Genomic DNA, 15,779 nt, shown 5'->3' on the forward strand with positions numbered 1-15,779 from the left:
GGATCAAAGTTTTACATACAAATATATAGCAAAAATCTTTAAAAATATTTTTCTCAAGAACCAATGGGCCAGGAAAGTTCAAATTTTCATGAAAGCTTCCTGACAGAGTAGATCCAAGTTTGTGCAATTCATGGTCCACAAGGGTAGGATGGAGCCATGATAAGGGATCAAAGTTTTTCAAGTGAATATATAGGGAAAATCATGTGTGATCTTGTGACCTTGACCCAGAAGTTTGATTTACTTTTGATAAACATCTGACCTATACAATATGTCCTGAACTATTTACAGTAGATCTTTCATATCTTGTTTATAAATTTCTTATGGCAAGAGATTTCATTTCATGTCGTTTGACTTTGTGACCTTGAACTTTGAGTTTGACCTACTTTTAAGAAATTATAACCTATTGAGTATATCCAGAACTATTTAAGGTAGGGCTTTCATATTTTGTATATAGGTCCTTTATGACAAGAGCTTGTGTCACAATAGTGTTTGATATTTTGACCTTGGAGTTCAACCTACTTTTTAAAAAACCTATTCAATATTTCTTAAACTATTTAAGGTAGGGCTTTGATATTTTGTTTTTAGATTTTTTATGGCGAGACCTTGTTATACTTTGGTGTTTGACCTTGTAACCTTGACCTGGAAGTTTGACCTACTTTTGATAAAAATCTTACTTATTCAATATCTCTTGAACTATTTAAAACAGCTTTCATGTTTTGTACACAGATTTCTTATGGCAAGGTATTTCATATCATACCATGATATATGACCTTGTGACCTTTGTCTTATCCAGAACAGCAAGATCATGTTAGTCACATTGGTGTTGAGGCAACTCTTTATTATGTGAATTCATTTTCATTTATGATGTGATCTTTTGGGACTAGGTTGGGGGTCACAACATGGGATCAAAATATTTCATGGGAATAAAGATTGATAGAAATTAAATGTCATGAATCACAAAAGCTGAACAACGAAAGGGCCAAGGTGAATCAGGTGAGTGATATGGCCCATGGGCCTCTTGTTACTTTCAGTCCTAAATCCTATAAGCTTAATACAGACTTTGAATTAGTAGAAAAGTAATATATATGACCTACTCAACTTTGAAGTTGAAATCAAATTCATACTGTGCTGTACCATATTACTGAGTAACAGAGTCTTCAATGGAAGTGTTCCCTTTTTGGTGTAACAATTTTATTCACCATCCTATATAGGTTAAAGAGTGTGTTTTTTTTATGTCTGTATAATTAAGCAGAAGCTCGTTGTATGTATCATCTAGGTATAGGAAATTTGTGCATTGAATATATGTCAACCTTCATTGTCTAGTCTAGTTCATCCAAGAAAATTCAAAAGATTTTAATGGATGAAGTTCCCCTGGTAAGATTTGAATATGCTGTAATTCTTTTGATTTTAATGAGAGGCTATATTTTTTTTAGACCAGTGCAAATTTCCTGACAACTGTTATCAATGTCTTGTGCTACAAATTTTTCTCAAACAATCCTATGAGCAATATTTTGTCTGCAAGCCTTACTGTGACCCAGTATGTATAAATATACTACATGTATATTTTACAGACATATTTATTATTATTCAATTCCAACTTTCGATTTTTTTTTCTACCTGAGATATATGATACCTGTGTGTGATGTCTAATACTTATTGATTCAACTATTAATTACATATCTAAGTTACACCCTTTAAAAGCTGCTTAAAAATAGTGAAAACCAGTAATGAGATCAAATATTGTGGTTTCCATAGGAACTGGGCAAAGATTTTGTGGAATTTTACCATGGTCTTAGTTATTGACTGCTATCAGCTTGATCATTTTGCGATCGTATAGGTAGATTTTATGTATGATCATCTGATACCAGGAACAAAATTACAGTCATCTAGTGAAGTATTCCATATTTGATACAGAATTCTGTTGAGGAACTAACAGATGTGACTTCCAGGAACATGAACAGCCACACACTTTAAATTCATCATTAAAATCTGTATTTTACTTTTTGAAATATACATGTATGTAGAGACAAGATGGCATTACATTGAAGGTGATGGAGGTGCACTGTAATACTTTTATATGAGTATTGTAGATTTTTCTATATTCAAGTAAATATTTCCACAAAACAGCTTGCATCAATTCAATGGAATAAGGGATTTTGATTTGTTTTGTAGAGAGACATTGTAGGTAGAATTGGTGACTTACAATGGGTGTTTTTCACGAAGTTACTTTTGTCAGGGTCGATTTCTGTGGTTAACACAAGTTTCTCAAATTTGTGTAGACATTGATTTGTTGACTGCATGGTTATTTCTGAGAAAGTGTCTTGATAAGCTATTGCTTAAACAGAATTCATTTAGGCTATAGATTCAGAGGTGTTAGAAATTTGCCAACAAAAAAAAAAAAAAATAAATAAACCCGTCTCAAAAAACAATAATATGCAAATACATGTAGATGTACCTTTAATGATTTTATGATAGAATGTGATTTACTGTATATTGTATCATGAATTAGTTATACAACATGCAAGAACTGCATATACATGTCAAGCTAAAGTAGCTTATGGCCATCTTTATGCCCACTGAAGATGCTGACCAATGAGAGAATATGATGATATGTTAATTTTTCTCCACTGCTTTGTCTAGGTTCTGGATCCTGTCTGTCACCAGCTGTTTGAGTTTTACAGATCCAGGGAATCCGGACTGAAGGCCTTCAGTAAGGAGTTCATACCAGTCATTATATGGGCATACCTGTCTGCACTGAGCACCTCAGGGAAAAAGGTACCCAAGACATCTAGTCTTGCAAAACCCTGCATGTTGCAAAATCAGGAAGATTTATGTAGTTTTATTTTGTATGAGTTTGATGTTTAGGTCACCAACATATGTTCAGGAGGCCTATTGCGATCTCGTTCTATCCGTTGTTGGGCATCAGTGAATTAAAAAGACGATATATGATAAGGGCTTTTATTTGCCTACCCAAATCAACATGTATACTATAGTTTCAACATGAAGTGTGTTTTGTGCAAGAATTTAAATTGCAACTGAGTTGTTATATTCCATTTGATAAAAATGACACAAAACCAGAATTATGACATCATAAACATGACATTTTAATGCTATTTGTGGTATTTTGAAACAAAATGGTTATTTTTCATGTAGTTTTCTTTTATTCAAGGAAACAATGACTGCAGGTTTGGATGCAACTTTATTTTTATACCAGATTTTTATCTTTTCCAGTACACGTAATATTAAAAAAAATTATATTTCTCCAGAGCTGTTCTGTATGTGTTCTTAAACAAAGACATCCACAAAAATCTGCATTTTAACTTAAATCTAGTACATGTACCAGGTACCTATAGAATTGAGAAATTGTGTCTTTTTTGAGGCTGTATACTACAAACAATTGTAAATATCAGACAAATTATATGAAACTGTAATGGATATGATCTCTTTTAAGGTTAAAAAAGCTTTGAAATTTTGAGTTTAATTAGGGTCCACGTAATCATGCACAATCCTTTGAAGATTTTCAGCTTCTTCTTGTTAAATACTACGGAACCAATATGGATCATATCTTTCACACTGTGAGGTCCAAGACCCTCAAACTTGGTCAGTTGATGCATCTTAGGGGGAAGATGTGTTGTGAACCAAAAGTAGGTAACTGTGGCCTCATTTTGGAATTTTATGGCTATAAATAGTCAAAATGTGTCCGGATCATATTTTGCACACTGTAAGGCTTAGCTCCATCAAACTTGGTCTACTGATTTATCTTGGGAGTATGCTAATATAGATATGCATTATGTACATGTAGATCCAGATGAGTTTTACATGTAACCCAGCAGTGCACTGTAAATTGCAGGATTCCATTGGGTACAAATATTGTAGTAAACTTAACATATATCCTTGTTGTTTCTTGTTTGACATTCAGAGAGGAAAAACCCATATGTTACAAAGCAAGGCTGCAGATGTCGACCCATAAAACATAACAACATATACACAAATCTCTTTTGTATCAAATGTGATGAAGCTAAATTTTTCAGCTGGGTCACTTATTGCTTTGGTAAGTGTCCTTCAATATCTGTCCTTTGAACATAATCATCTTCTCTTAAAGCACACGACCATTTTCCACCAAATTTTGCATGGGACTGTCAGTTTTAGGGTAAGGGGGACTAAAATTGTAAGTGTCATGGTTACTGCACCCCAAGGACCTGAGGGATATTGGATCGGAATCTTATCAAATGCTGCAATTTTCAAATCTTCTTCACTCAAGGACATCTAGTAGACAAAATGTGTTATAAATAGTCAGTATAGTATTGTTACACTCAGGTGGCTGTTTTATGCCCCAGAGGTCATAGGTCAAAGGTATTTTGATAATGTTTCACAGACACAGTTGTTTTGATATGGGTTTCATTTTGAGGTAAAGGACACCTGTTTCACATACATTTCTTGGTATTTTATTTATACAGTCATCAATGTTTTGTCTATAATAAACTTATACTATTGCTTTCATTTCTCCACGAAGGCATTGTGACGTACTGCAATTTATTTTTCAACTTGACATGAAAACCAACATGTATATACTTATACAGTTTATGCAGCACTAAAAAAAATGGGGAGGGGGGGGTGGTGGTGTCTTTTTCACTAAATAAAAATGTAAGGCATAAATGTCCAAGTTACATGTATTGTGGGGGAAACAGTAACCAATGTAATGCTGATAACCTACCAGTAGACATTTATTCCTTTATCATTTCCCATCAATTTTTGTGAATTTTAAAATGTACTGTGTATTTTTGAAAAGTCAATGGATTTCATAGGAAATGAATCTCAAATGTTCAATTCCATTCAATGTATGAAAATAAGCTTAAAAGGAAATAGATTACAATTTCTAATTTTCAGGAACTATTTCGAGTGCACAACTTGAATGCTTATGATGGATTGATTTCTTTTTATAAAGCATATCACTGGTTCATGTTGTCCATGAAAAAGGTTGCATTTTCTTTTCTTTTTTTTTTGACCGAGTTAGATAAAATAGATTTTTGAAATTTAGCAACACCGCAAAATGAATTTTTAATGACTTGCATGTTACTTGGGAAGTCAATCTTAGTCAACTTGAACATTTAGTGACAAATGCAAGGAAATTGATGGTGTCTTAGCATTATTTGAAGAAAGGGTGTTAATTCTGGTGGCAAGATAATTACATAAATTGTGAATGTTTTTACTTCTTCTTTATTTCTTTCCAGACTGTTAGAGGGCTTGAAGCATTCCTGTTGGGAGTCTACAATCTGGTAAGATGTGAATGGTGTTCTTGTGTATATCGATCCACATAATCACTACCTTTACACGCATGTTAACTCCCCTGATCTCGCTGGGAATATCACGGTTACGAAATTCTGCCGACTTTCAATATCCATGTCAATATGCACCTAAAATCCCACAGGAGGCAGTTTTTTCACGCCTTTAATTTTCAGAACCCCTTAAACTATTATTTAAATGACAGTAGTATGTTTATCTCTGAGAATTTCACCAACAATTACATAGCATAGATAAGATTAGTATAGGGACATGGGTAATTGACACCAGCAACATCAAAATTATTTATTCTATCATAAATACATGTGTATACATATATACAAATGCAAGTAATTTGTGATATGTAATACAATATTGAACATTGCATGCAGTGAACATGGAGGACATGCCCTCTCTCTTATAGATATAAGAAATTTGCATAATCTTTTAAGTACAATAACATTTTTACAATCAAAATGCTGTTCTATCTGTATAATATTTATGCAAGTTTTCCATGCAATCTTGATTTTTTTTTTTTAATAGTTTCATCAGTACATTTAAATAAGCAATGAAACCCATCAGCCAAATCTTTATTATTACAGTCAGCTAGGGTGCATACTCTTTCATTTCATGGTATTGTTTAACCACCGTCCTGCCTCGACAGGTAATCTAAAATTTGAAGCTCTAAATCTACGTAGTATTTCTATTGTAGGAAATTCATTTTAAAAAAATCAGAAATTTTATTCATTTTTAAAATTCGAAAAATCAATTGCTTTTGACAAATTCCATTCCATTTGATTGGTATATACCTTACAAATTCACTTATTAATTATTTTTCAATATGATCTGGGCTAGATTAATTAGAAAATATTAATATTTCCATTTGTTTTCTTGTGATAATTAAACCTTTGAAGTTCCAATGTTAAGTTCCCCATATGCACTACTGGATGTAAATTTCTCACTTGCATGCAAATGCATGACCTAAGTGGGCGGGAACTATGGAAATTAGCATATAATGTCATGTGTATTTCAATTTCTATTTCTATTAGGCAGTATTTAGATAAGCTGATTTTATTTCAAATATAAGGAAACACTGTCTAGTGGGTTGGGTATGTGAGATGATTAACTGATCTATGTTTGGTTTTTTTACCACCAAAGAAGCCCTGTGGCTCATAGGTACACTGTGTACAATACAGGCACATGACAGAGGACTCAGAAATACTACAATATGTAAACATATAATTTTCAGGAGAAAAAGTTGTGACAGAAATAAATCTTAAGTAACCAAAATTGAAACATCATTAATGACAGCTTCTCTTTGTTTTGTAGCTTTCAATGAGTACTGACGAAGCTTCTGAATAATTCTAAAATTATATACACTAAGAGGTAGTACAATTTTGAAAAGGAAGGTTTTAAGATATTTTTCACACAGATAAAAAAAAATGCCGGGCATATCATAACAAAATGAAACTCATCTTCTATTTCCAGCAAGTTAAAAAGTAAGCATTTGCATTCAATTCTAGGTAAATTTTTGTACCTTCCATTTTCAACATTCAAAGAATGTGCAGAAATTCAATATTTACATAGTGAGTAATGACTTTTCCTTGTGCAATAATCGCTTCACAAGATGTCTGTGTAAACCAAATGTATCAACTATTTCTTTATATAATATACATTTTGATGAACTTTCGAAAGCACTAAAACAACTTTGTATAAATGCATCGTTTTGATGCTGTTCCACAAGAAAATTGGTTAAATTACCAACTTCTTGGTAAACAATAAACAATAAAGTTCATTTCTAACTGCACTCAACCAGTTTATAATAATAATAATAATTGTGTTTTATATTCACATAACAATTGTTCATAACATGTTTTTAATATAATGCAAATTATCAAGTTTTCCATTGTAGCTAATCACGTCGCATGACAAAAACATGACAATTATTGTAAAATGACTTTGCTGTTATGAAATTATCAAGTTTTCTGTTGTTAGTAAACTACCTCACCTGCTCAACAAACTAGACAGTGATTCCTTAAATATGAAAGCAGAATTTTGAAAGTAAGAAAAACTTTAGTGTCCTTTGACAAATTATGTTGAATCATTAGACTGATTGAGGAAAAATTGCATCTTTTAATATCCACATGGTATAGGTGGCAAGCACAAAGTAATTCGATAGACATTTTATTAGGCTTAATTAAATAATATACATACACCTGTCCATCATGAGTTTGACTGGAAATTTATCGAAGGCAAGCAACGCAGTTGCATCTACTTGCGCTAAAACTGATACTTTAGTCATCACAGTTCTGGTACTATACAGGGGCGTGGCACTTTAATAACCGATTCCTTAGTCATCACAGTTTGGGTACTGTACAGGGGCGTGGCACTTCAATAACTGATACTTTAGTCATCACAGTTCGGATACTGTACAGGGGCGTGGCACTTCAATAACTGATACTTTAGTCATCACAGTTTGAGTATTGTACAGGGGCGTGGCACTTTAATAACTGATACTTTAGTCATCACAGTTCGAGTATTGTACAGGGGCGTGGCACTTTAATAACTGATACTTTAGTCATCACAGTTCGAGTATTGTACAGGGGCGTGGCACTTTAATAACTGATACTTTAGTCATCACAGTTCTGGTACTGTACAGGGGCGTGGCACTTTAATAACTGACACTTTAGTTATCACAGTTCGGATACTGTACAGGGGCGTGGCACTTTAATAACCGATACTTTAGTTATCACAGTTCGGATATTGTACAGGGGCGTGGCACTTTAATAACTGATACTTTAGTCATCACAGTTCTGGTACTGTACAGGGGTGTGGCACTTTAATAACCGATACTTTAGTTATCACAGTTCGGATACTGTACAGGGGCGTGGCACTTTAATAACTGATACTTTAGTCATCACAGTTCTGGTAATCTACAGGGGTGTGGCACTTTAATAACTGATACTTTAGTTATCGCAGTTCGGATACTGTACAGGGGTGTGGCACTTTGATAACTGATACTTTAGTCATCACAGTTCGGATACTGTACAGGGGCGTGGCACTTTGATAACAGATACTTTAGTTATCACAGTTCGGATACTGTACAGGGGCGTGGCACTTTAATATTGAAAGTTATAAATTTTGACACTTGTCTAAAAAAAAATTGAAAGATTGGTTGAAGCTAGATATGAGAAAGATTGTTTTAACAACTCTGTGCTTTTGTTTGAAGGATCTTACATTAACTGCAGAAAATTTACAAAAATCTCCCTGAGAGGCCCACTCAATAATGTTTGCCTCTAGAAAGTGCAGTTAGTGTTTAGGAAGGAGATCGAGTTTAAAATCATAGAGTACAAGCTGCACATTGATTCTTAATGCTCAAGGAAGGCTTTCTGATATTTTTTAATTTAAGTAAATTTTGGAATCATCCTTTTTGTTTTGCAATAATAAAACGAATTCTTTTGTTGATTTCATTATGAGCAAAGTTTGCTTATTACTCATATTTGTCCCAAAACAAAAAAAAACATGTGTACCAATTCCTAACTCCAAGACTTTTTCCATGATATGAAAGTATGAGGACTGTAAATTTTGTGATTAATTGATATTCCATTATGATGTGTGCTTTATAAGAGTGTATGACATAATGATTCAGTCAGATTTTCCCAATTTTGTCAGAGAAACAAAATATTCAGCTTCAGTTCAAGTAAAGATGAGGACATGCTTCAAAACAGATCAAAATAATGTTCAAAGTATTTTGATATCATTTTGCTCAACATTTGCGCTTTATACTTAGACCTGTTTTGTTTTTTTATGTTTTAAGACTCATTATAACCCCTATACAGGATGTTTTGAACTATTATACAGTAGTCTGTGTATAAATAATCTTGGTTGATCACTTGTTAATTCAACAAGATTCTGAAGAAATTGCATGTATATTTTTTTGTAAAATTTCTGTTTTTTCTTAATGTTCATATAGCTGCATGCCATGCTCTGTGGGCATATGTATGTCATGAATCTATTCAATATACTACTTCACAATATTGAAGAAAATCAAGTGGTATATACCATTTATGTTTATACCAGTGAAATTCATGTGAAAGGGAAAAAAAGAGATTCTACCTGTAATCATTAACTAGGTTTTTGCAGCAGTTAGCATCTCGTTTGCAGCGGATAGCTAATGGGTCTGTTGATGATGTATCATTAATGCTCATCTTCAGCTCCATGTAAGTTTCAAACAGGTGTTCACAAGCTGTCTCTCTTTGTTACCTGTAGTTTTTGTACAAAATTTCTTCCTGTTTCCATATACACGAGCATACTATCCATAAAGAAATTTTGAATGTGTCTCACTGAGTAAAATATTGTTTATTTGTTTATAATGATTATATAAAGCAGACAAATCTTGAATCTCGTAGACTTCTAGAAAGGGCTGTAGTTCTAGTCCTAGTACACCTGCACTGTGTGTTACGTTGTCTTTTTAAGCAGCCATTTTGTGCTGGTGTTTAAGCTGTCTGACATGTTTAAAGTCATGTCTAAATGAAGGGGGGGTGGGGGGGGGGGCTTTAAAATATAAACACACAAAAGTTTCCAACACATCATTTACCAACTGAATTCATCTATTTCATGAAATAGAAAACAGTATATCACAGGGTGTGCTATGTCCTTTTATATTGCAGGTATAAAAGAAATAAATTTTATTTTTGAAAATACATGTCAGATATGAACTGTGATGCTTCATGCAAATAAACTTCATGAAGCATGATAGCACTTCATGATAAGTATGCTGGCTTGAAGCATTGCTGAATTACCGTCAATACATGTATTTTCAAATCTGAAATTTATTTCTTATATTTACATCGTACTTATATTTCTTTTGGAATTCCCAGCCATTAAAATAGATGTACAATATTTATCAAGTAGTTCTGTATTCACACACGCATGATTTACAATGTCTGCAGCACATTTGAATGTGACTTAATGACAGTCATGAGTTGTCCTGGCATTAGTGAACCACTGCCTAAGTGCAAGGAACAGGTTATTCATCGAGGACATCAAAGTCTTACCCCTCTTCCAACTCTTCCCTGTCTCTTCCTTTTGGGAGCATTTTCTGTCATGTACTGTAGTACTGAGGATGAAGTTTGATTGGCTGTACAAGTGGTCAAGACTGTAACCATGTAACCAGTCACCATGAGCAGATTGGTGGCTGTTGCATAATTTGTCAAAGTCTGTCTAAAAGACAGGACCTTACCATTGATACACTTTATTATTTGTACAATTTATTTTCTATAAGTCAAGATCAAGTAAGTCTATGGGCCATGCATCTTGAGGTTGATAGGCATTTAGTCATTGAGTCACTCAGGTGACCTATTGTTATCGGTCTGTATTCGTCATCATGCATTAACAATTGAACATTTTTAACTTCTTGATAACTGCTATTCGGATTCTTTTCAAATATAGTACATGTATGATGCATTTTTTGGACAAGGGGGGTATAAATTGTAAATTTCAGGACTCCTGACATCCGCGGGCCTTAGAGGTGGGGCAAAAATTTCTAAAAATTGACAAATTTTCAAATATGTTCTTTTCTACAACCATATACCTGTAAGAAAAACTAAATGCAGTTATGTAGAGCAGGAAAACCTCTACAAAAATTATAAATTTCATAATTCCTGGGGTAGAAGTTCTGACTACCGGGCAGCCGGGCCAAACTTGGCATAATAGTGTTTGTATGTCAATTAATATTAAACCTTTAAATAACATCTTTTATGTTATTGCTACTTAATTGAAATTAAAATTTACTAACATTGTAATTTTCATGATCCCAGGGGTAGAGTTTTAGTACCAGCATGGGGCCAAAATGATCATAGTGATTAAATGCCTTCATCATTTGAAAGACTTTTTCTTTAATTTCAATTATATTATGTAAAAGTAAATGCATATTTAGGAAAAGCAAAGAGGTATGAACCCAAATTGTAAATTTTGCAACCCCAGGGTTCTGATTCTTGGTTAGGTCCAAATAGTTAATATAGTATTATTATGTAAAGCTTTAAATTTATTGATATGGGCACTTTCAGTGCATTTGTGTTTTAAGAATGCATCTTGTTTAATTTATACTGCTGCTGAATATTACAATTAGCTTTGATATGCAGAACAGGAGAATTATTAATATAGATTCCATAGCCCTTTGGGACTAGTGGTATTTTAAACTAATACTCAGGTGACTGATAAGGCCTGTGGGACTAGTGGGACTTATATAACTAATACTCAGGTGACTGATAAGGCCTGTGGGAATAGTGGTACTTATATAACTAATACTCAAGTGACTGATAAGGCCCTTGGGTCTCTTGTTTTATTTCTTTATAGTCCACAGTATTTTGATTCTATTGACATATGTTAAAAACATGGAATTTAAAAACATGGACTTGGCAGGAATCCAATAAATGATCATCTTGCAGATGAAGTCCATTGTGTGAAGTATGATACTGATAACTCCAACGTTTCTCCCATTACTGCTGAGTTACTTCATCTCCGGATAATGCAGCTTTCTCATGTTTGTGTTCTTTTCCTGACCTTTGACCCTGCACTATGTTATCGACAATGATGTTGTGAATACAGTCTGAATAGATTGGAAAGCATGTGGGGAAAATTTTTTGCTCTTTAGTGACCACTTTTCTTCCACTTTCTTTCATTGTTTCAGGACTCCTGCTCTCCTTAGGCTAAGCTTAGGGGTGGGACAAAAACTGCTAAAAATTGACCAGTATTAAAAAATCTCTACAATTGCACATCTGTAAGAAAAACTAAATATATACCGGTAGTGATATAGAGCAGAAAAACTGTACCAAAATTGTAAATTTCATTATCCCGAGGGTAGAGGTTCTGACTCCATGGCAGCTAGAGCCAAACTTGATATGTATAGTGAACATCTTCTTTAGTGTTAATGATACTAAAAGTGAATCTAGATTAATATTTAAAAAGAGCAGATAGTCCTTCACCAAAATTGTAGGGGTTTTGGTATCAGAGTGGAGCCAAAATGGTCAGTTATTGAATGTGTGAACAATTGAATTTTTTTTTAAAAACTTCTTCTGGATAACTATCATTGTAATGGGTGTGTATTTTGTAAGAATTATAATTAACATGATATATAGCCATCACCGGTGTCACTGCTGTTGTGTCATGTGCGGGGCCGGGGACGTTGCAAGGTAAACATAAACATAATGGATAATAGAGGTAGATTTAAGTCAGTCGTAACATCGTAGGGCTAGGGGTAGGACGTATTATTGGTAACTGTATGATATTTTAATGTTAACTTAGAAAATAAATTGTTTATATTTATATTCAAATCACAGAGACTGTTTGTTTTATCTTTTAGTATCCAACATTGACATTCGGGACAAAAGGAAATATGTTTCTCTAACTTACAGGGACTGATGTTCTCATAAGAAGGATTTGAAATACTTCCCGTTACAATCATTCCACAGTTCTTTCCAAATTTTGTATGAAGCATATTTGGGATAACAGGAACATAAATTGTAAACTTCAGGGCTTCTGCACCCCGGGGGCCTTAGGGTCAGGGTAAAAACTGTCAAACACTGACCAGTTTTGAAAAATCTTCTCTATAGGAAGGCCTCTACCAAAATTGTAAATTTTATGATCTCCGGGGTAAGGGTTTTGGTTAAGTTTGCTGACACAGTATATATACACCAAATGCATATTTATAGGCAGATCAGAAAAGGATGTACCCAAATTGTCAAATTTTGCAACCCCAGGGTTTTGACTCTAGGACAAATTATCTTATTATACCTCAGTATGGGAATTCTATGCAATGCGTAATCTGATTGGTCTAGACAAACACGTGCCAGGGATGATAAAAAAACTTCTTATCTCCCTCTCGAACTTCATATCTCCCCATCATCTTTCACCCCTTGGGCAGCCTGGTGAATTTTCCGTAAATTTAAAGTCAAAATAAATAAGTTTATTGTGACGTCACAATAAGTCCAAGTCATTGTACTTTCATAGATCGTAATGCACAAAACAAAACATTCGGGTCTCTGATACATAGTTAAATTGCCTGATTTTGGTTTTAAATACAAAAACAAGCAAGTAAATCAGCTATCAAGGAGAATGGAAATACAAAAACTGGTTATCATATCACTGTATTTCACTGTTTGTACTTTCTAATATGTTGACGGCACAGTGTTACCGGTAGGACGATCTCAGCTACATACAATGTAGGCCTATAGATGAGTGGACTCCAATTCAAATGCATTTTTGTAGTCTTGATGCTTTGTTTCGGTATAATAAACAATTTATTGCATGATTGTTCAGAAGATAAGAAGATCAGGGAATATGATTTTTTTGGGTGAATAAATCTTCATATCTCCCTCACTATCATGCAATAAATGTATAATATTGTGTTATTGTTAACTATATTATGTAAAGTTTTTCATCAGTATAGGCACTTTCAGGGGCATTTAAGGTTTAAGAACACATTTTGTTTTATACTGTTGCTGAATACCATATAAGCAGAAAGTTTACCGCGAGGATTTAATTTTGGTATTATTAGCGACAGTTATTGCTAATATTTATTTAGGTAATAGCTGTATCTTTTTTGGAATGTATAAAGTCCCTAAAATTAGCCTTGCTAAAAAAAACCATAATTTAAGGAAAACTCACTAAATTTGTATTCTGCTAAAAATATTGTATGGTATTAGAATTAAGCTTAGATATGCAAACCAGAAATTTATTTCCTAGATTTCATAGCCCTTGGAGCTAGTGATGGGTACTTATAACTAACACTCAGGTGATTGATAAGGGGGGGGGGGGGTCTTTTTAAGATACTTATAATACTATTATATGGTTGATTTGATGCCCACAGAGAGAAAAGTTTAAAAATGTGTGGGTTGATATATATGATATATAAAGATAAGGAAAAATAAACCCTGCATGGATCATAATGTTACATACTTCATGTACTTGTGTAACAGGAATTAGATATACACAGAATAGTAGGCACAAGAAAAAGTTATTGATTGTGTACATACCTGTAGATATTGTTCACGAAGACTTAAGAAGTTGTACAATAAATCTGATTCTTAAATAGATGCCAAGTTCAATTGTGTTAATAGGGAAGGTAAAACATTTTAAAGTGTATTCATTATTTTATTATATTACTTGTAATGTACTTTTAAAAATTAACCATATATGGAATATTTATTTTGATTTGTGCAATGTACAGCAAAATTTAAAAAAAAAAATGTTTATAATGAGTAAATGTATAGTAATGCCTATATATTAACATTAAAATATATACTATAAATTTCTCTTCATTTTCTAGTAATTGCAGTTTTAATCATCTTTTTAAATTGAGTAAAAGCCATTTCATAGAGAAGTAAAATCTATTGAAATTCGTGATTTTGATGACCATTGTTCCAAGCGTCTGCTGGGAACACCGTGAAGCCCAACAGACGTAAAATATTCCTAATATACAGAAAATCTGTTTTCTGTATGAGTTTTATTAGTTAATATTGGTAATGATGGTCAGCTTATGCTGTTGGTAACTTTTCTAGGGATGCTTAGTCTGTGGAACACCTGTTTGTGGGGACTCTGGGTGTAAAGCTCATTATCACCTCTACCATACAGCTTTTCTCTTTTTCCCCCTGTGAATTGTGTGACAATTTTCCAAATTACTCCCATCTTTCCCCAACCACATACTGCTCATATTGAAATTTGACTTTGCTAATTAGCTCATAATTACCACTGGCTGCAATACTTTGGCTTTTTGAACCCTTTTATGGTCGAGTTGGATGATAATAGCTGCTTATCATGTAATATAAATATTACCTAGGCTACTTTTCCTTATACAGGTTTCCATGGAAACTGCCTTAGATCTGTATTTTGATTGGTGAATAATTTTCTAGCCTCATCCCACCTGTTTTAGGGTGATAATTAAATGTGGTATATTATAGCTGCAAGACTTGTAACTTCCATCAATCCAAAGGGACTTTATTCCCATAGGAACACACTTCATTGAATTGAGTCGTCTACGTGAAAACACTGTCTATGTCGTGTCATTATGCATTTGTTCTGATGGATGAGGGCAGGTAAGGATGCAGCTATTCTCTATTTTAAAGTAGCCAAAGCTCAGGTGAACGATTTTTATCTTTCTTGTAATTTTTCATCAATTTTGTTCATAAATGGGGAAAATTTTAATTTGGCCAAAAAATCCAAAACTTACAATTTAAGTAAAATATATTTCAAGTGTTCTAAAGGTTTCTATCGGACTTCTTTTTATCAAAGATTATATAATTATATATATATCGAAAAAAAGAAAATAGGCTACTCTTCTTGAATGCTGGTAGGAAATTTTGAATGTTGCACATTAAGTGGTTGGTGTTTTTGTCAATAGACCAGCTTGATCATTAAACTAGATACATGATTAAATTTGAATTATTAATGAAACCCAAAGCCTATCCACCGATCAAAGAAATGCCAGCCATTTCAGCCCC

At 33.4% G+C, this 15,779-nt stretch overlaps 1 protein-coding gene across 7 annotated transcripts in view; it reads left to right on the forward strand.

Moving 5' to 3' along the window:
• LOC125678218 (hyccin-like) overlaps positions 1–15,779 on the forward strand; it is a 70,623-nt gene that overhangs the window by 36,915 nt on the left and 17,929 nt on the right. For 3 of the 7 annotated variants that reach the window (XM_056153954.1, XM_056153955.1, XM_048916483.2), the window contains exons 4-5: positions 2,641–2,775; positions 5,232–5,276. In XM_056153954.1, coding sequence (XP_056009929.1) covers positions 2,641–2,775; positions 5,232–5,276 — 180 coding nt within the window. Of the gene's footprint in view, positions 1–2,640; positions 2,776–3,169; positions 3,186–3,516; positions 3,645–3,997; positions 4,052–4,892; positions 4,978–5,231; positions 5,277–15,779 lie in introns of those variants that run through there. The other 4 variants (XM_056153952.1, XM_056153953.1, XM_056153956.1 and 1 more) reach the window with 3 other exon arrangements.

Source organism: Ostrea edulis, chromosome 2, assembly GCF_947568905.1.
Source record: "Ostrea edulis chromosome 2, xbOstEdul1.1, whole genome shotgun sequence".
Taxonomy (NCBI): Eukaryota; Metazoa; Mollusca; class Bivalvia; order Ostreida; family Ostreidae; genus Ostrea; species Ostrea edulis.